The sequence below is a fragment of the Podarcis cretensis genome (assembly GCF_951804945.1).
Source record: "Podarcis cretensis genome assembly, chromosome: 5".
NCBI classification, from domain to species: domain Eukaryota; kingdom Metazoa; phylum Chordata; class Lepidosauria; order Squamata; family Lacertidae; genus Podarcis; species Podarcis cretensis.
In genome coordinates, this window is record NC_137174.1 from 86,379,671 (window position 1) to 86,400,666 (window position 20,996).

At 40.3% G+C, this 20,996-nt stretch overlaps 1 protein-coding gene across 12 annotated transcripts in view; it reads right to left on the reverse strand.

Moving 5' to 3' along the window:
* MECOM (MDS1 and EVI1 complex locus) overlaps nucleotides 1–20,996 on the reverse strand; it is a 488,986-nt gene that overhangs the window by 258,249 nt on the left and 209,741 nt on the right. For all 12 annotated transcript variants that reach the window (XM_079977618.1, XM_079977622.1, XM_079977619.1 and 9 more), the window contains exon 2: nucleotides 18,750–19,087. In XM_079977618.1, the coding sequence (XP_079833744.1) occupies nucleotides 18,750–19,087 (338 nt within the window). The remainder of the gene's footprint in view (nucleotides 1–18,749; nucleotides 19,088–20,996) is intronic.

Consider the following 20,996-nt stretch of genomic DNA (forward strand, 5'->3'; position numbering starts at 1 on the left):
TATATAGGTGGTACATGACCCCAGTCAAACTTGCAAAAATATATCATCGGTCTGATAATAAATGTTGGAAATGTAAGGAGGCTGAAGGGACATTCTTTCATCTTTGGTGGACTTGTCCAAAAGTGAAGGCCTTCTGGGAAATGATCTATAATGAGTTAAAAAAGGTGTTTAGATACACCTTCCCTAAGAAACCAGAGGCCTTCCTCCTGGGCATTGTGGACCAAAAGGTGTTAAAGAAGGATAGAACTTTTTTTATGTATGCAACTACAGCAGCAAGAATACTCATTGCAAAATATTGGAAGATACAAGACCTTCCCACGCTGGAAGAGTGGCAGACGCAGTTGATGGACTATATGGAACTGGCTGAAATGACTGGCAGAATCCGAGATCTGGGAGAAGAGACAATGGAAGAGGACTGGAAGAAATTTAAGGACTATTTACAAAAACATTATAAGTTGTATGAATGTTAAGAATCTGCATGACTTGGAAATTTTAGCTCCTGCAATTAGATTAGGAAAATAGAAAGTTAAGTTATAAGTAAGAAAAAGTTGAAATTTAAAGTTATTTTATGTATTATCTTAAGGTATAAATATTTGACAAAAGGTACTTTAAATTTAGAAGTAAAACACTCTGAAAGATATAAATAAGATACGAAACAAGGTAATAATTTGCTGATATGTTTATTGTAAAGAACGCAGGGTGAGGGAGATGTGGGGAAGTCCAGTTAGTAACCTAAAAATGTATTTTGAAAGTTTGATTGTTTTTCTTTCTTTCTTTTTTCTGGTTTGTCCTTCTTTTTCTTTTCTAAACTGAAAATGTAATAAAAATTTTAATAAAAAGAAAAAGAAAAAAAAAGAAAAATGTTTCCTGCATCTTTGGATCCTGATCCTTTGCCTTTTTGTTGTTGTTGTTTTTTCATTCTAAAGAAGCTGAGCTCTTGCATCCAAAGACAGCATCAATTTTCCTGGAATCTAACCAAGCTGAGTTAGCCTACACCTCATCAGATCATTGATTACAGAGCTCATGTAAGTTTCAGTTCAGCCAGAATATAGTAAGTATCTGATCATATTTCCAGTCTAGGCCCAGATTAGCAGCAGCAATAATCAGCACTGCAGATTGCTTCTCAGTGTAGTACTTCTCAAACGGCCTGCAATAGCTCCAGATCACAAACCTAAAACATTCCTTTGCTAGTTGCCAATTAAACGTAAAGGGACCCCTGACTGTTAAGTCCAGTCACCGACAACTCTAGGGTTGTGGCACTCATCTCGCTTTACTGGCCGAGGTAGCCGGCATTTGTCCGCAGACAGCTCCGGGTCATACAGCCAGCATGACTAAACCGTTTCTGGCGAACCAGAGCAGCGCATGGAAATGCCATTTACCTTCCCGCTGAAGCGGTACCTATTTATCTACTAGCACTCTGACGTGCTTTCGAACTGCTAGGCTGGCAGGAGCAGGGACCGAGCAACGGGCGCTCACCCCATCGCGGGGATTCGAACCGCCGACCTTCTGATCGGCAAGCCCTAGGCTATGTGGTTTAGACTACAGCGCCACCCGCATCCAACTGCTCCTTATCAATTCTGACTATGAACCTTGTTTTCAAAGATAATCAGAACTTTACATTTTCTAATTGCTAAAACATGTTTTAAGTGTCTTTGCCTCTGATTTAACACCCTTCTGTTCTTCTAGGACAAGAAGACCAAGTTAATGGAAATGTTCACTCTAGCAATGCTAGTGAATGCTGCTGTAATAAGCTGCATATAAACTTGCTTGTATTTGTACATGGTCCCCCTTCCCCTTCAGCTCAAGCTTGAGATTTCAGCTATTCTGCAAACAAGCCTCAGGAGACATACAATTACGCTCCCCTGGAGTCTCACCCCTTATAGCGTCCACCTGTAGCCAGACCAAGATAGCATCCCAGTGCAATGAATTAGCACTCTAAGCTGATTAGAGCAGCTTGGCACAACTCTATTTTATTGACACAATGAAGAGAGGATAGAAAAGGGTCTGAAATGAGAAAATCATTTCCATGCTGACTGAATTAAAAGGACAAAAGATCTCCTTGCAGTTGCCCCATTCAGTTTGTTGGGAGGGGAAAAAGGAAGCCACTTAATGGATCACAATAGATCTAAGCAGACAGATGAAATTCAAAACTTCAGCATGAGTGCGATTAGCTGTTAAACTTATTCTAAATCATTTTGCTTTATGCATAATTTCAGTGATCATTTAGATCTATTGTTTGGGAAGGGGGAATAAACAATAATGCAAGATTTTTGTCTGCTTAGAGTCTTGGATTTCATTTTTTAAATCACAGCACATTGTTTGGTAATAGGTTTGGCAGCAAAGCTAAATTGGACTTAAACAAATGCTTGTTATGTTTCTTGGTTTAGAGTAGTGAATTAATGCTGTTTAATATATGGGCCGTAATAATACAAGCTCATCTCATTCCCAATAAGGCTTAAATTGATTCTAAATCATGAGCATTATTTGACATTATTTAACAGAAAATAAACTTACTGCAATTCAGTGTATCAGGAAAATGTATGAGTCTGCGTCATTACAAACAGCTATCTCATTAAATTTCAGTTTACGCTAACAATAATAGGAAAAGAAATACAAACTGCCAGGGGTTCTTGTGACTGATCTGTATAATTATTTTCAAAACAGGTATGCAATTTGCTTCATGAGTTTCAACCCAGAAACTATTCATCTTGTTTCCCCCTCTTACATAGCCTTAAAAACTAAGCTATTAACTGCATTACAATTATCAGTATTGCCATAATTCTGTTTCCTAAATGTTTCAAAATCTGGAGTTGACACTGAAAGCTTTTACAGCTATCAAATTATCATAACCACAATCTATACTTTGGGGGGGGGACCTATTTGCTTCCAATCTTTGGTTCCATTGTTTTAAAGACAAAAAGGTCTAGTTTGCACAACACGCTAAGGAAAACTTTGACTCCTAAATCTTTAATAGTCTGCGAGTAACTGTCCTTTAATTACAGTTTTTTGTTCGTTTTTACTTTAATTACAGTTTTAACATTTAGCATGAGTGGGCTGTTTGTTTGTTTTTTCAGTTCAGAGTGTGTTTTTCTTTTTCTCTTCTTCTCATTAGATTTCCAAGGACTCTAATTGGGTTCTTCATACAACTAGGGCTATTTTTTACATGAAACGCATCAGTAACAGCTGCAGAGGACTGGTTAAAATGCTTAAAATAACTTACTAACATATTAATGGATTTTTAGTAGTCGTGGCAGCAGCAATGACAATATATTTGTATAGCACTTTAACCATAAACTAATACTACTATAGAGAGTGAGGGGGGGGGCGACAGGTCCCTGCCTACTACAAAAAGGGATATTATCTTTGTGCATTATGTATAATTTATAAAACATTATGGACAATTAAGGTTAAAATGTGCTGGGAATAAGTTGTTTATGCTTTGTTTTCATAGCTCCTATTCATATTACTGTAGGAAGTAAATTCTTATCTGCCCCAACGTCTCTGACAGTCAAGGGCACCCCTCATTTTAAGTGGCTGTTCCCTGATTCCTATAGAACATAATGGATGACGTTTATTTCAGACACAATGGATTCAGCAGGTCCCTTGCTTGGAAATGTTGAACTAGTAACCTCAGTAAAGACTTCGGTTATGGAAAGGATGGCAGGCGCAGCATTTGGTTAACAGTCCTACCATGAATCCCTGAACTGGATTTTCATTTTAGGAATATTATTGATAGCCACATAACCCTTCAGAGGAAGAAAAATGCAGGGTTAAGTGTTCAAGATCATACAATGGATGACAAAACAGAAATTACTCAAAGAGGGTGTTTCTCCCCCTTCCCCACTGCCCCCCTTCCAATGGACTGAGCTAAGCACTTTATATAAAAAGTGTGTATATAAAGCTTTGGGATATTTTAACAAACTCAACGTAGTGTAACTTTGCTGACAGCTTGTCACATTTCACTGACTGTTGGTCTGGGATCCTGTGATAACATCTGCATTCACTCAGGGTGAAAGCTTAGCATAAGACACATACACGCACACACAAAAGTAGGGCCCTGCCACATAATGTTCCATCATTCTGTCGGTTCTGACATGTCATCTGAATTTTTTGAATCACTAAACACTTTTGGGACTCTGGTCCTTATTATCTTCTCTTAGTTTCTATACGCATATGGCAATGCTGAAAAACTTGAAGTCGGGAAGCAAGGTACTAGTTGGCAGCTTTTTCGCTTGCTTTTTTGGTCTAATCCTCAGGCCTTCATTCATGCTCACTGTTAATCTCTTAAGACATTATAAAACTGTTAGACAAAGAAACGTGAATACCTCTGCTCTGCACAATAATGGGAAGAAACCCAGGAAAATCTGGATCATGCTAAGCTTTTCTTTTCACCACAGAAATGGTAAGTTAAACCTGTTGCATCAAATTAGTTATAATTCTCAACACTAAGACAAACATGGTTTTTCCCCCCACAACTTTTCTTTTTGCCACAAAAGAATAGGCAGAAGCAACATTTCAGGGGAAGAAATGCTGTTACGACACATCCCTGACATGCAAAAATACAAAAATACCTATCAGAATATAGATGAATTGTCTGATGACACAGCATACGTATTATTGTCTTGCCACAAACCCTTTGAAACCTATGGTAAAAGTCTCATCTATGTAAGAACCAGAAATTGTTCCTTGGACAGCAAAATAATGTTTCGTAGGTCTAGTTCAGGCCATCAGGAAACTGGTGGTTCAGCTAGAAAGGTGCCTAAATTTGGGGACTTTCCCTGAGCAGCTGTGTTTCATATTTTCCCAGTTTGGTATGTCTGGAGTGATACCCATAAGAAAGCAGCAACGCAAAGCACCTGTGGCACTTAGAGCTGGAAATAAAGGGAGAGAATGGATGCACAATATTTGGACCTAAAGATTTATAGGAAATGAAGACTCACCAAAAAAATGGCACTGGAACCCAATATTATGATTAAAAGCACAGAGCCTTGAAGCAGCAGGTAACAGAAGACAAAACAACACAGAATGACCATGTACAACTCCCATTCATTTCACTGAGGAGTCCAATTGCATTGTTGCTTAAGTACCTACTGTAAATAAGATTTCAATCCATTCATGCTGTTATTTCACTAGAGTTGTTGTTTTGGCAGCTGGGTAACCATCATTTTCTCATACTTAACTTCACTGAAATGGTCAATCCTATGCATGTTTATTTATCTTCAGCAGGCAACACAAGGAATGGCCTTTTCTGTGGTGGCTTTCCACTAGCGGAATGCTCTCATCACGGAGGCTCAACTGATGCCTTTGTTACATTTCTTTAGGCACCAGGCAAAAACATTCCTTTTCTTCCAGGCCTTTAGCTACCGTAATTAAACAATCTATGGCCTTTTAAACTGTGGAGGGGGTATTGTTTCATTATCGTATGTATTTTTGTGCCCTTATATTGTAAACCGCCCTGTGATCTTTAGATGAAGAGTGGCATCAAAATTTTAATAATAATAATAATAATAATAATAATAATAATAATAATAATAATAGAAAGGACAACCTGTTGGGGAAAAATCAAAGCAAGTACAGTGGTGCCCCGCAAGTCGAATGCCTCGCAAGACGAAAAACCTGCTAGACGAAAGGGTTTTCCGTTTTGGAGGCGCTTCGCAAAACGAATTTCCCTATGGGCTTGCTTCGCAAGACGAAATGTCTTGTGAGTTTTTCCGACTTTCCCCCCCTTTTTCTAAGCCGCTAAGCCGCTTATCCGATAAGCCGCTAAAAGCCGCTAAACCGCTAATAGCGCTAATCCGCTAAGCCGTCAATGGGCTTGCTTCGCAAGACGAAGAAACCGCTAGACGAAGAGAATTGCGGAACGGATTCTTTTCGTCTTGCGAGGCACCACTGTAAATAAATGTCACACTAGCAGGCTGACCACTTCACTTCACCACCACAGTTACCCACTTAAGTCTTCCAGCCCAAACTGAGGCAAGGTGGGGAGATTATGGAAAAATCTCATTAGTTATTTGACTACCTAATAAAGTGGCCATCAGCCTAGGGATAGCACTGACATGCCCCTATAAAAGTGAAACATTTAGAAAGCTTTCTCTCCAAGAGAAAGAATGACACTTGAACCTAGCCAAACAAATAACGTATTCAATTTCAGAGCCAGGTTTCTCTATCATGCTTCATCCCAAAAGAGTCCAATAAAATCTAAAAGCACAAAATACATTTCCTAACCAACTGGTTATAGATTAACTGGTAACCAACAACAAATTCTGGACAATTAAAAGACATCAAAACCCTTTGCCGCTGTTAGGCATTAAAGCAAACAATCTAACCCCAGTTTATAAAAGCCTAGGTAAACAAAAGCATCTTCAAGTGACATATAAATATGTGAAACAAAGAGGACAAACATATCTCCAAGGGAAGAGCATTCCAGGGTCAGAGTACTGTCATAGGCAAGGATCTGTTGTGTGCCCCTGTATCCTGAATCCTTGGGTGGGATGGGGCTATGAGCAGAACACACACACAACAATTATCTAAAGAACTGAGTTTGCAGGTGTTGGAAAAGGCACTCCTGCAGATATTTGGTTCCTAAGTGGTTTAGTGCTTTCCAGACCATGCAGCATCTTGATTTGGGCCCAATACATTCACCTGTGCAGTGCTTTTAGTATCAGTGTTACATGCTCTAGTCTGGTTGCCCCTGTAAATAACCAGGCAGCTGCATTCTGTGCTAGCTGCAGCTTCCAGGCAGCCTTAAGGAAACCTCACAAAAGAGTGCATTTCAATAATCCAAACTTGAGATCACCAGATCATAGATTGTGGGTGCCAGCCTACCTTGCCCAGAAATGGCCAGAACTACTGTACTAGCTAGAGGCACTCCTTCCTACCAAGGTAACCTATACCTAATCAGTTCAAGGTGTACCCTTGAAACGACATACCTGTTCCATCAAGGTGTGCGCTACCCTATACAGAATAGGCCACCTCCCCAATTCCCTAAAAGAAAAACTGCCTATGCACAATGCCTCTACCTTACCAGAATTAAGTAAGAGTTTGCTTGCTCTTATTCAACCCAACACTGCCTACAGGTATCCATCCAGCAGCCTCTTCTGATTCAGACTGAATGGTGAGATAGAACTTTGCCCTTAGAGCCACAAAGTCTGTGAGAGCAGAAAAGACAATGAGATTTAGGAAACGGAGAGGATGAGAAAGGTGTTGGTTAAGATGCCAATAATTAGTTGTGCAAAAGAGAGAAGGAACAAGTTTCCTGAGTTCCCCACTAGGAGTTTCTTGAAAGCCAACTGTGATAGCTTTAAAAGGACTTAGGACCAATTCATGGAGAATATCAGTGATGACTAGCTATATACTATTACCTCCAGTGTGTCAGAAGCAATATTCTTCTGAATAACAGCTGCTAGGGAACACAAGTAAGGCAAGTGCTTTAGCACCTATGTCATGTTTACAGTAAGATACAATCTAAATCAAATCCCTTATGAATACACAGTGGAAGTGAGGAACAGGTTTAAGGATTTAGATTTGCTGGACAGAGTGCCTGAAGAACTATGGATGGAGGCTCGTAACATTATACAGGAGGCAGCAACGAAAACCATCCCAATGAAAAGGAAATGCAAGAAAGCAAAGTGGCTGTCCAATGAGGCCTTACAAATAGCGGGGGAGAGAAGGCAAGCAAAATGCGAGGGAGATAGAGAAAGATACAGGAAACTGAATGCAGACTTCCAAAAAATAGCAAGGAGAGACAAGAAGGCCTTCTTAAACGAGCAATGCAAAAAAATAGAAGAAAACAACAGAATGGGAAGAACCAGAGATCTGTTCAAGAAAATTGGAGATATGAAAGGAACATTTTGTTCAAAGATTACCATAATAAAGGACAAAAGTGGTAAGGACCTAACAGAAGCAGAAGACATCAAGAAGAGGTGGCAAGAATACACAGAGGAATTATACCAGAAAGATATGGATGGCTCGTACACCCCAGGTAGTGTGGTTGCTGACCTTGAGCCAGACATCCTGGAGAGTAAAGTCAAATGGGCCTTAGAAAGCACTGCAAATAACAAGGCCAGTGGAAGTGATGGTATTCCAGCTGAACTATTTAAAAATTTAAAAGATGATGCTGTTAAGGTGCTACACTCAATATGCCAGCAAGTTTGGAAAACTCAGCAGTGGCCAGAGGATTGGAGAAGATCAGTCTACATCCCAATCCCAAAGAACGGCAGTGCTAAAGAATGCTCCAACTACCGCACAATTGCACTCATTTCACACGCTAGCAAGGTTATGCTTAAAATTCTACAAGGAAGGCTCAAACAGTATGTGGACCAAGAACTCCCAGAAGTGCAAGCTGGATTTAGAAGAGGCAGAGGAACCAGAGACCAAATTGCAAACATGCGCTGGATTATGGAGAAAGCTAGAGAGTTCCAGAAAGACATCTACTTCTGCTTCATTGACTATGCAAAAGCCTTTGACTGTGTCGACCACAGCAAACTATGGCAAGTTCTTAAAGAAATGGGAGTGCCTGATCACCTCATCTGTCTCCTGAGAAATCTATATATGGGACAAGAAGCTACAGTTAGAACTGGATATGGAACAACTGATTGGTTCAAAATTGGGAAAGGAGTACGACAAGGCTGTATTTTGTCTCCCTGCTTATTTAACTTATATGCAGAATTCATCATGCGAAAGGCTGGGCTGGATGAATCCCTAGCCGGAATTAAGATTGCTGGAAGAAATATCAACAACCTCAGATATGCAGATGACACAACCTTGATGGGGCTCCATGATCACTTCTTGGGCTCCATGATCACTGCAGATGGTGACAGCAGCCATGAAATTAAGAGACGCCTGCTTCTTGGGAGGAAAGCAATGACAAACCTAGACAGCATCTTAAAAAGTAGAGACATCACCTTGCCAACAAAGGTCCGTATAGTAAAAGCTATGGTTTTCCCAGTAGCGATGTATGGAAGTGAGAGCTGGACCATAAAGAAGGCTGATCGCTGAAGAATTGATGCTTTTGAATTATGGTGCTGGAGGAGACTCTTGAGAGTCCCATGGACTGCAAGAAGATCAAACCTATCCATTCTTAAGGAAATCAGCCCTGAGTGCTCACTGGAAGGACAGATGCTGAAGCTGAGGCTCCAATACTTTGGCCACCTCATGAGAAGAGACGACTCCCTGGAAAAGACCCTGATGTTGGGAAAGATGGAGGGCACAAGGAGAAGGGGACGACAGAGGACGAGATGGTTGGATAGTGTCCTCGAAGCTACCAGCATGAGTTTGACCAAACTGCAGGAGGCAATGGAAGACAGAAGTGCCTAGCGTGCTCTGGTCCATGGGGTCACGAAGAGTCGGACATGACTAAACGACTAAACAACAACAACAACATGTTTACAGTTTTTTGGCAGGCTGCTGTGGGAACGGTATGCTAGACTAAATGGGCTCTTCTTATGTCAGTGCTAAGCACAAGTTTCTGGGTGTAAATGACAGTTTAGCTTTCTACATTGCAGACTGTGCTTTACCAATAATATTCTGATTTAAAACTAGATAATTTTTAGTAACAATCTGGGTTTCATGGAACCCTCCAAAGATATTCCCAAAGGAGAACTCAAAGCTTGTGTCCCTTTAAGGTTCCCAACTAATCTACATAAAATGGCAAACAACGAAAGGAGACAGGAAAAGGGGATAGAAGAGGCAAGTAAAGCAGCTAGATGTTGAAGCAGCTCATCTAATGAGAGGTCACGTAAGGCTTGAACTTCTGGGAAGCCTTGGCTGACTGAACCAGCTTTGAACAGCCCAATAAGACTAAAAAACTGAACAACATGGCCTTTTGAGGAAAAACATTTAATACTGTAACCTAAACTACAGACTACCTGAAACAAAAGGAATAGCCAGGGTCAGACAGATGCTGAAGGAGGGAGTACATAGTCAGACCATAGTGATATGCTAAATAACTGGATGTATGACAATACAAGTTTTGCTCCAGCTGGTAATGAGGACAATGTTAGGAAGCAAAACAGCAGGCAGCTGATAAGAGTTTCAAATGATAAAGAGGTGGGGGATCCTATCCTTAAATGGATGGAAACAACTGTTAATTAGGTAATCAGTGGATGCAGTGTTCACTGGGAAATTTACTTTGGTCTCTCCAAGGCCAAATTGAATGGCTAAACATAAGTGTATCCTATTAATGAGTTCCTCTATGTACTTGTAGAAGCTTTGTGTTTTGCACCCACCTGTAGAGTGATACTAAAGAAGCATGCTTCATGGCTTTGCTTCAGTTGCCAACTGCACAGGGCACAAGGTTAACAACTTAGCTTCTTTACACTCTCCTGTAAAATCCAACGTAAATGATCCTCAATCTAAAAGTGAAACCCTGTCATGGGATCCTTAGGACTTTCCTAGATTGCAGTTCTTTTGCTCTGTTCCATGGTGCTCTCTCTTCAGAAGAGATCTCATGGATTGCTACAGAAGGAGGTAGAAGTCCAGAATCTGTGACATTATTCAGCAGGGAAAGCCCAATACATTTTGGCACCTGAGGCAAAACATCCCACCATCTCCCCCATTATGCAGAGAAGGCATTGAGGCTCTGCAAGGGTGAATAGATGGAAATCTATAGTGATACTGCAACCATAGGTTTGATAAAGGCAAGAGCTCATCATCAGGCTAATGTGACAGGAAAGGAGAACAATATAAGAAGGGAGACTTGCTGGGTACCACAACAGGGAATAGTTGTCTGGTACAGCTATGTGAATAGGGTGGAGGTCCTGCTAGGCAAGCCCTACATATAGGCTGGATGGTAGACTAGGGGGTTCCGAGACCTCCAAGCTGTGGTACAAAAGGAGGAGGGGGGTAAGGAGAGGAAAAGCATTTTGCCAAAATACCAATGCAAAAGCCAATCTATGACTGGCACAATAATGACCAGTGCCACTGTTGGTTAGTTTCTCTGTGTACTATAGCTGAATAAGGCAGCTCCCCTCTTGCTTCTCTTTAAGAATGTCACACTCTCCCAGTGCGTACTTGCGCTCTGTCTCTTCACTGCTTGTTGAGCCATCAAAACACACCTTTGTTTCATTTTGCATGCAGTTTTCACCTCTGACCCAAGAAACTAGTTGTAGGCTTCCTGAACTTTATTGCCTGTTAATAGACTGCTGGCTCTCTTTTCAGCAGTTACAGAAATGCTAAGAAAAGACATTTAATTAAAGGCTCACAAAGCCCAAGTCTGAAAAGCAAAGTCAGTATCCTACTTTATTTTATTTTTTTTTAAAAAAAGAATAATATGTTTGAGGTGCTTTTGATATTCTTTACAAGTTTGTGCCACCCTTTCAACAAATAAGAAAGACATCACTAATTTAATTATCTTCCTATGGAACAATGGTATAACAAGCTGAATAGTGCTAAATGATTGATCTAGGTCATTCATCTTCTCCTTCCATCTATCTACACATTTTGTTTCTTTCGAGGCGTCAGGCTGATGTCCGTGTCACAGAGCAGTCCAGGGCTTTCATCAAACACACCCAGATGATCTTTCCTGCCTACTATTTCATGACACATGGTTATAATTTTGCCCATATTTCTTTGTCATTGCATGCTATTAGCTACATCTGTTCGGGTTCCCCTCCCTCCTGCTTGATACTGCTAAAGAATAGCAGGTCTTTATCAAAGGTAACCTGTTAATGAAAAGAGGGTTTTTTTGTTCTTAGTGTTTTGATGAGTGAACAAATATCTGTTTCAGGAAAGGACATTCTTATGGAGTATAGATATTATTTTACATTAAATATCATTATTAAAGATGACTTAGCCTCCTGTTTTATGCAACTTACCCAAAGAAAAGTCAGCTAATGTATTAAACTTTATTTTATAAAGGACTTGATATAATATTTGAATGCCTTGCTTTTTTTCTCTTTTGACAAGAGTAATAAACTCTGCTTAGTACAGACATGCACCGAATATCCCAAGTCAACTACGTTGCTTAAGGAAACATGCCCAAACAATCAGCTTTTGACAGCTGCATCTCCTGTTATTTACAATGGCCATCACAGTAATAACTCACCATTTCTATATTAATAAGGCAGTGAAATTTATTATGATGGTATTGAAAAGTTATTAAGTACTGCATCCCAAGTGACAAAGTGCCACAGCACTGTCACCATCCAAAAGCAGTTGCCCATCCATCACCAAGCTTTCCAGATGGTCCTGCATCTTTATCGCTCCCAGGTTGGTGACATCACCTGTTCACCCCCTCGAAATTGATGATGAAAGCAAACAGATCTATCTTACTTACATTTACCAAATCAATTTAATTTTACAGGCTGTGGCTTAGTGACATATTGACTGTTTTCCTTAATGGCATCTACTATACTTAACGTAAGGAACTCATCTTTGAATCCCAGCTTGCATAATGTGTCATTTCATAATAAAAATTTTTTATCAACATTTATTTAATGGGAAGAATTATGAGTGTGTGTCAATTTTTTTAAAAAAATAGTTCCTATGATTATTTTGTCTTTTTCTTCATTTTTAGGTTTTGTATCTTCCTAAGGAGCTGAACAGTATATCTTTCTTTAAAGGTAATATCAGGAGCAGTCAGTCAATCTTTTCATTTAGTATTAGAATATTATTTTCTTTCAGGGCCAAGCTACGTGTTACTTTAAACATGTGCATTTAAAAGTCTGCTTTTAAAAACTACACTTTTTAAAAGCAAAAGCAGCCACCAAAACAGCAAAAGGGGTTTAACTTTCCCTTTGCTTGCTATTTCCCTGCTGAATATTATCTCATTTCCCTGCCCACCCACTGCTATTTTGCCCTGAAATACTACCTTTGGGGGCAAATAGCTTCAGGGGAGATTCTTGGCAGGAAAGTGTTACAGAGGTAAAGGGTTAAAGGGTGAAATCATCCTCCTGCTGTGGTCAGACTGGAGTCTCATTCAGCTATTTTTTTACAGAGAGAGAGAATGAGAAGGCAAGAGAGAGAGAGAAAGAGAGAGAAGGAAGGAAGGCCAGTTGTAAGCATGCTTGATAAAGCATGCCTTCCATGTAATGTGTAGTTTTCCCCTTGCTGAGGTTGTTTCATAATATTCCCTATAAGGTAAAGGTAAAAGATAAAGGACCCCTGGATGGTTATGTCCAGTCAAAGACGACTATGGGGTGCAGTGCTCATTTCGCTTCAGGCCGAGGGAGCTGGCATTTGTCCACAGACAGCTTTCTGGTCATGTGGCCAGCAAGACTAAACCGCTACTGGCGCACGGAGGACCGTGACAAGTGCCAGAGTACACGGAAACACCGTTTACCTTTCCGCCACGGTGATACCTATTTATCTACTTGCACTGGTATGCTTTCAAACTGCTAGGTTGGCAGGAACTGGGGGAAATGACAGGAGCTCACCTCATCGCGCAGTTTCAAAGTGCCAACCTTCTGATCAGCAAACCCAAGAGACTCAGCGTTTTAGACCACAGCGCCACCCATTTCCCTATATTACCTGTATTCCTGTTCAGCAAAAAATCCCAATGGACCCAACAGTTAAAATGCATATAACTTTGCTTCAAAATTAGTTAGGCATTGATTCCAAGATTTGGCCAAAGTCTGATCCCTGTAAAATGTTTTTACAGTTGTGTCTTAAATACTACACCGAACAGTGCTTGCCATTCAGATTTACAGTTGTTTATTTTGGAAAGAAAGAAGCAGTTTTTAGAGTGGCTGCTCCCCATGTCAATATGGGAAGTGGCTATGACATTGGAATGCCCCACTTGATTTCCAGAATATATACATGACAGCAGCAGCACTGGATGGACCCATGGATCAGTGTCAATCACATCTCAAGACAGCCTTCTCCCACATGAGTCAATCAGCACATTAAGATCTTCCTTAAATATCCTACTCTGTCTGAAGGATGATGGGTTGTTATAAAAAGCAGGGCCTTCTCAGCAGTGATGCTAAACATTGAGGAACTCTCTCCCTAGGTATATGCACTTCCCTTCCTTCCTGCTGATTTTTAGGAAGCAGATTTTAGAATTGTATGACGGCTCTTCTATGGATTTGCATTTATGCCTTTGCACTCAGTCCTGCTTGAAGGCTTTGCATAGGCATCTGGCTGGCTACTGTGAGAACAAAATGCTGAACTAGATGGGCCATTAACTTGATCCAGCAGGCTCATCTTATGTCCTTACTTCATTTCAGGCATTCACATAAAAATATGAAGGACTTCCAGATTTTTACAGCTTTCGTTGACCTTGGTGGTAGACATATTGTCTGAAATGTTTGCATCAAATATTTATTTTAATATGTGTCCCAAAGCATACCTGAAATATTTGGATAAGCTGATATTTCATTCACATTGGTACCAACCCTATGGTTTGTGTATGAGGAGCAGTTTATTGGTGTGATCTACAAGGCAGAGGGCCTTCAAGACTAAAAGGACTGGGATCATTTCCCCATTAAGGAAAGCCACTAAGAATTTCTCATCACCTATATGCAGGCAGAATGTGTCAAACCTCACCCCCAGAGCAAACATCATTGTGTGCCTTCTCCATTGAACTATGCAGCATCCGGGGAGTTTTCTGCCGCCATCTTGGACAACATATAAAATCATACTGTTACCACAGTAGACTGCAGATGTAAAAGCCTGAGCATTGCTTGTATTTTGGTTAACTGAATTTGAATTTCATTTATGTCTTTGGTTAAATGATGTTATCTAGCCCCAGCCCTTGGGGCAGCACGTTGCAGCATTACTTTTAGTTTGTTTCAATTAATTAATTAAAACATGCAAATAATCATGTCCCAAGTTGTTCACACTTGTAATAAAAATGTGAGGCGTTTTCTGTTTTATATTTTGGATCTGATGCCTTCTGTTTCCACTTTCCTAATACCCAGCTCAAGCATTAATATACAATGAATCCGAAAACCACTAGGGATAAACTATGTCTCCATGAACATGATGATTAAATCTTTCAAACCACAGAACAGGAGGAACCAAAATGTTCAACAAGCTGCAGTAGAGAGGAGAGGGAATGAATGCATCTGCACACACATGCAAATTATCCAAGTCCTAGGGAAGGATTTGAAGTTTCCTTTCATAGCATTTTCCAAGTAGTTATTCCTCACATCTTTCCCAAGGAACAAAGTATGGTGAAATCGCAACTTTTATGTTTTGTGTTTTTTTTAATGTAGGTTGTTTTTTAAATTGCTGACAGCTGTTTAAAATCTGTTTTCTTTGTTGATTAAGAAGTAGGCCATTCTCTTTTTTGCAGTGAGCTACAAATACTTGGCCTCAACACATGATTGGCCTGCTGGCAAATACTAAAACTGCAGTGACAAACTGCAAAAAAGCTTGACCTTTGCCCTTGCCCAGTGACCTCTTGTTCGATTTGTACTTTAGCCAAGCAATACCTGATTAGACGATGCTCAGCTTTGGACCCACAAACTGAGATCAAATTCAAATTTATAGCTTTTCATTTAAGCTGCTCTACAGCACTCCAATTATGACCCAAGCAGAACTATGTCACAACATTTTTATTTTTTGTCCCACAACACACTGAATACGTGAAGCATTTGAACAAGCACAATTGCCATGATATTGCAGACTTCATATGGGCACAATCTTTGTTTGGGTATCGCAACATTCTATGGTGTTAGAAGGATGCTAGGTTGTAGTAAATATTTCTGCACATTCGATCACAATTTTTAATTATAGTTTTCAATCCTTCCATCTGACCTATTAGGAGAGAGTCATTTTAAAAAGAAATAAAGAAAAAGAGGCCAGTTTTGAACAGCAACTACTTCAAGTTATAAATGCTCCAAGCTAGATACTTGTTATTAACTATCAGCAAAATAAGGCCCATATGTTTACAAATATTACTCATATATTTTATTAAAAGTTTGCTTTTAAAAGAATGGCTGTCTTTTGTGTGTTGAGGGGGGTTGCTACATTTTAATACTGGGTGCTTAGTTGAAATTTGTAGATATAAAATATTGAGTACACCCAAACATAAATTGTTAGGGCCAGATTCAACTAAATAATTGCAGCAGCGCAATGAGTTCCACTAGCGCATCAGGGCTTCTTCCATCTCCTCCCCCTGCATACCCCACCTGCATACCCATCCCCAGTTCAGTGCGTGAGGGGAAGGGACACTGTTCTGTCTGACAAGCATACATTTTTGTACTGATGGAACAACTGTAATAATGCAATACTGGATTCCTTCCTTAGTAGAGATAACAATGCAAACTATGATTTCCTTCCGCCTTTTGCAACAAGATGGAGGGTATGGCTATGTTTATTATGTGCTCTTAAAGAGGCTATATAAATGAGTCTTACAATATTTTTGTTACGATCGCATCAGAGCAATGTTGACTAGAGGTCTCAGTTTCAACATGCCATTTTATTTGCACAGATAGACACATTTTATCTCATCTACCTTGTACCTTGTTTCCAGGAAATCAGCAAGATTCTATGAAAAGCCCTCATGAACTACGAGGTGATATATTTGAGAAGGCATGACCATACTCCCACATAATAAGCAGCATCAAAGCATAAAGTGATAAAGAGCCACCTTGTGGCTTTTCTGCATATACAAGAGAGGTGAGAAAAGAGTAAGGCTAGATTTATTTTTAATATGACATATTTTTTAAAAAGAAATGGGAGCCAGAGAAGTTGAACAGTGCCTGGGCATTCCCACTGGATGAATATAACGCTTGCATGCTTTGCAGCCACAGACAGTAATGAAACTCTGTGTGGGGAAAGACCCACACAGGACTCAAGACTGGATAAAAGACAGGCCGCAACTTTACTGGGTTCAGGTTCGCAGTAGCAAGGCAAGGCATGGCAGGCAGGCAGGCATGGCTCATGTTTCTGACAATTCACATGCTATTTGAGTGAGTGGGTCACCTGCTGGGGAAATGTTGGAAGTTGAAAGGCAACTGCTGTGACAATTTGAACCAGTCCTGTGAGTGCCACCCAAACATCCTGGGAAGTAGCAATGGTGGTAAACCTTGAGGTAAACTAATCCATGCCTTTGCTGAGGTAGCAGGGAGCCCACACTGCTGTCCTCTTAACTAAGGATCCTGCCTGATGCTCCAGCATCAGGTGCAGAACGCAGCAAAATGAAATAAATCTGCAGTATGAACCAGACAGAATAAGTAAATGGTGGGTTGCTGTGAAGAAGTCAAAAATCCCAGGAACAGAAAAGCCAAAATATAATGATCCTGTCCATGGAAGACCTGCCTTATACATACATGGACAAGTGAAGATAATAGATTCAGGTAGGTAGCCATGTTGGTCTGATGCAGTCAAAATAAATAATAAATAAATAAATAATTGTCCAGTAGCACCTTAGAGACCAACTAAGTTTGTTCTGGGTATAAGCTTTCGTGTTTCTGGGTATAAGCTTTTGTATCTGAAGAAGTGTGCATGCACACAAAAGCTTATACCCAGAACAAACTTAGTTGGTCTCTAAAGTGCTACTGGACAGTTTTTTTGTTTTTTTATTTCAAGTAAGGATAACATCTTCTTCTCACTTGGTCAGGCTGAAAGATACTCCTCTCACAAGCCATAATGAGTGACTTTCCAAGCTACGGCAAGGTAAAGCTGCCTGGTCAGCTGGTCACTCAGTATACCATGCTCCTTCCACACCCACAGCTAAGTGAAGCAGCTGACTAAGGCAGCTGATTTTGGTGGGAATGACAAAGGCAGAAAATGGTTGCTTATTGCTTTATTTCTACTGTCAATGAGCTTGTGAGGTTTTCTGTCTCAGGTTAGGTGTTAAACTAAACCAGGCAGTGTTTGAGTACTGTGCAGCTTAAATTCGTAGAGGGTGCAATTTGTTGCTCTGCCTCAGGTGGCTAAAAATCTTTGACTGGACTTGCCCCAGTAACAATGGGAACTCTCAATTACAGGTGGTAAAATTTGAATGTGGAAATCTAAAGGACTTCTCTATCTCAAGATCCTCTAGGAGGCACATATTTCTCTGATTTAGAGGGAGGGGGGATAATAAATGGCCTGATGCTGTCAGGCAAGGAAGAGAGAAGGCCTGGCTCACTGTTGTCTAAGGCCAGACATAATATGTTGGTAAATGAACCTGGTCCACAAGCAATGGAGGGAATAGGGCAAGGTGGTCATGATATATGAGAAGCTATGAGAATTAGAAGAAACCAAAGGGCATTCTGTTAGGGCTTGACAAGCCACAGGACTCAGAAAGAAGGATAAGGAAGAATTACCACGACCTAAATTTCCAGGATGACATGCTCATGTACTATTTTAATGGATGGCCTATAATACCACAAAATATACTATAAACAGCATTGCAAACATCATAGTTCTACAAGATTGCTCTCAGGGTACAAAGAGCAAAATCTGCATTCTGGTAATTTTCTTAAAAATGACACCATTTTAATGGAAGGATATGTTTTCATATTATGTGGCATATTCAAAACATCACCAAAAGCCAACAAAGGGGGGGGGGTCCACAAACCATCAAAGCAAGTTGCCTTTTCCTACTTCTCACCATTCATCTTAATGAAGGCATTTGAAATTGCAAAGCCAGGGTGGATTGATGTAGGAAGAAATGTGAGCAATTCACAGTCTCATCTATACCTAAATGTGTTCTGTTCTATAACAACCCAGAATTATAAGACCCAATATTATCAGTCCTTAGATACACCAAAAATGTTATTTCAAAAATATCTGCACTTATCCATTAGGAATCCTGCCTTTATTAAAGGAAACAGATTATCACTGAATATAACACAATAACATATACATTTTCCTACCTCCCATCCATTGCCGGGATCTTTCAGACTTGGGCTATGTTCTCCTACATATGGTCCAAATCTTTCACCTACTTCAATCTTCCTTTTGGCCCATATCCCTAATCCGGCTCCAGGAATATTTGATTCTCGAAGCTCAAACTCTGATGGAATTGGTATGTCATCAGGAATGTATATTGGTGCTTTGTAAGGAGATCCCTCCTTTGGTGTGAAGGCTTCACTTGATGTTGCTGGAGATGATTGTTCATGAATACTGAGTGACAAAGTGCTTGGTTCTCCATCATTTTCAGATGTTTCTTCCAAAGGAATCTCAGGGAAGCTTTCATATACACACTCATTATCTGAAAAGGATTCCAAACATGAAGGGCAAGATGAGTGGATGTGCTTAAACAGTCTTAAGAGCCTATTTAAAATCAATCAAAGAAGTGGGCAGCCAGACCTTTCTTATTCCATAGTTTAGGCATCACAACTGAAAAGGCCCTTTTCTCTTGTCCTTACCAGTCATACTTCAGTTGGCAAAGGGACAACAAGGAGGAATTCAGAAACAGAGCACAAGTGTCTAGCAGGGTCATATGGGTGCAGATAGTTCCAAAAACACCATAGTCTGGAGCCTTTGAGGGTCAAAGCCAGCAACTGGAATTGAGCCTTTGAACCAAACCGGAAGCCAATCTGCCAAAAGCAGATACAAATCTGGCTACAGTATTCTCAACCAACAGTAGTTTCTAGATTGGGCTGCCCCTGATGACAATGTAGCAGGAATTACAGTATCCAACCTAGAAATGAACTAAGGCATGAATGACAAGGGCTTGATACGATTTCTCTAGAAAAGAGCATATATAGCAAACCACATAAGAGTACTCTAGCCCTGTCAGGAATTTCAAAATGAAATACAGAAAGTGACCATTAGCAGCACCCAAAACTAATTTCAGATAATTTAATAGCAGAAAATAGCTATGGAACTTATTAGAAATAATTTAATATAAACTATTTGTGTTAAGATTGAACGGCATGTTATGTCAATAGCATGGAAGCTATCTGAAACAAAACTTTGTGTGATGGCTTTCCCATGTGACAGTCATAGCATATAGTATGGCTTGCTATATGGATCACCCAAGCCTGGGAAGAGTGCTCATACCACCACTTGCAGCGTCAACAAATGTGTGATATGGCACTCTATGAGATCCAACCACTCTGTGAAGCAACAGTAGCATAAACCATGTTTCTGGAAGCCTCCACACTGCTGTCATGACCACCTCTAAGAACTAATCTGCTGGACAGGAGCAAAGGTCTGTCTCATCTAGCATTCTCTTTCTGCTAGCAACTCTTGGCTGTCAGTCACCCTGGCATATGGTTATTTGGAGCTATGTTGACTAATATGGACGTTCAATTTAGTTATCATGGTTGGCAGACTAGATCACTCTTTAATGGACTTGTCAAATCCTTAAAACACGTGCGTGCGCACACCCCCCCACCCCCACCCTTATATAAGCTAGCGGCCACCACAGTACCTTGTGGCAGTAAATTCATGTTAGTCATGGTGTGGTATAAAGCTTCCCTTTGTCTGTCTTGAACCTATTGCCAATTAATTTCACTTGGTGACCCTGAAGCAGAATTGGGATATTTATTTATATTTATTTTCCACCTTGCCATAAGAGATCAGGGCAGCTTACAATAGTTTATTTTCTCATTGCATGTCTGAGAGATGGTGATTTGCCCACTTTTTTGTAGCTAGGGCATGTTCAGTTTTTTTAAAGTTCAGAGTTAGGTCTGCTGTACACATATAGCACAATGAGATGCATCTGAAGTGGCAGAATGAGATGCACCACTTCAGAAGGGTGCAGGGTGCACTATATATATACATATTCCCATAGGTTGAAACCACCACAACCAAAATACTTCCTCCCCCCCCCCAAAAAAAAAAAATAATACCCCATGCCTTGCAAACAGAAAACTTGCACACCAGGGAGAAATGCTCAGACAGAGACTTTAGTAGGTGATGCTAATTTCCTACTTGCAGGGAGTCATTTGTTTTAATGATTTTAAAAGAGAGCGGAACCTTTAGGTCCTGCCTGCATTCTTCCCATGCGAAGCGACTCTGGAACAGGATGCTGGACTAGATGAGTCTTTTGCCTGATCCAGCAGGGCTCTTGTTCATAAACTCTGGCTTTTTCAGTTAAAAGGATCAGGTGTAACTAATGGAAAATATTCTGCTTGAGAAAGCTATTACCAGCCAGAGTAGACAATACAGGG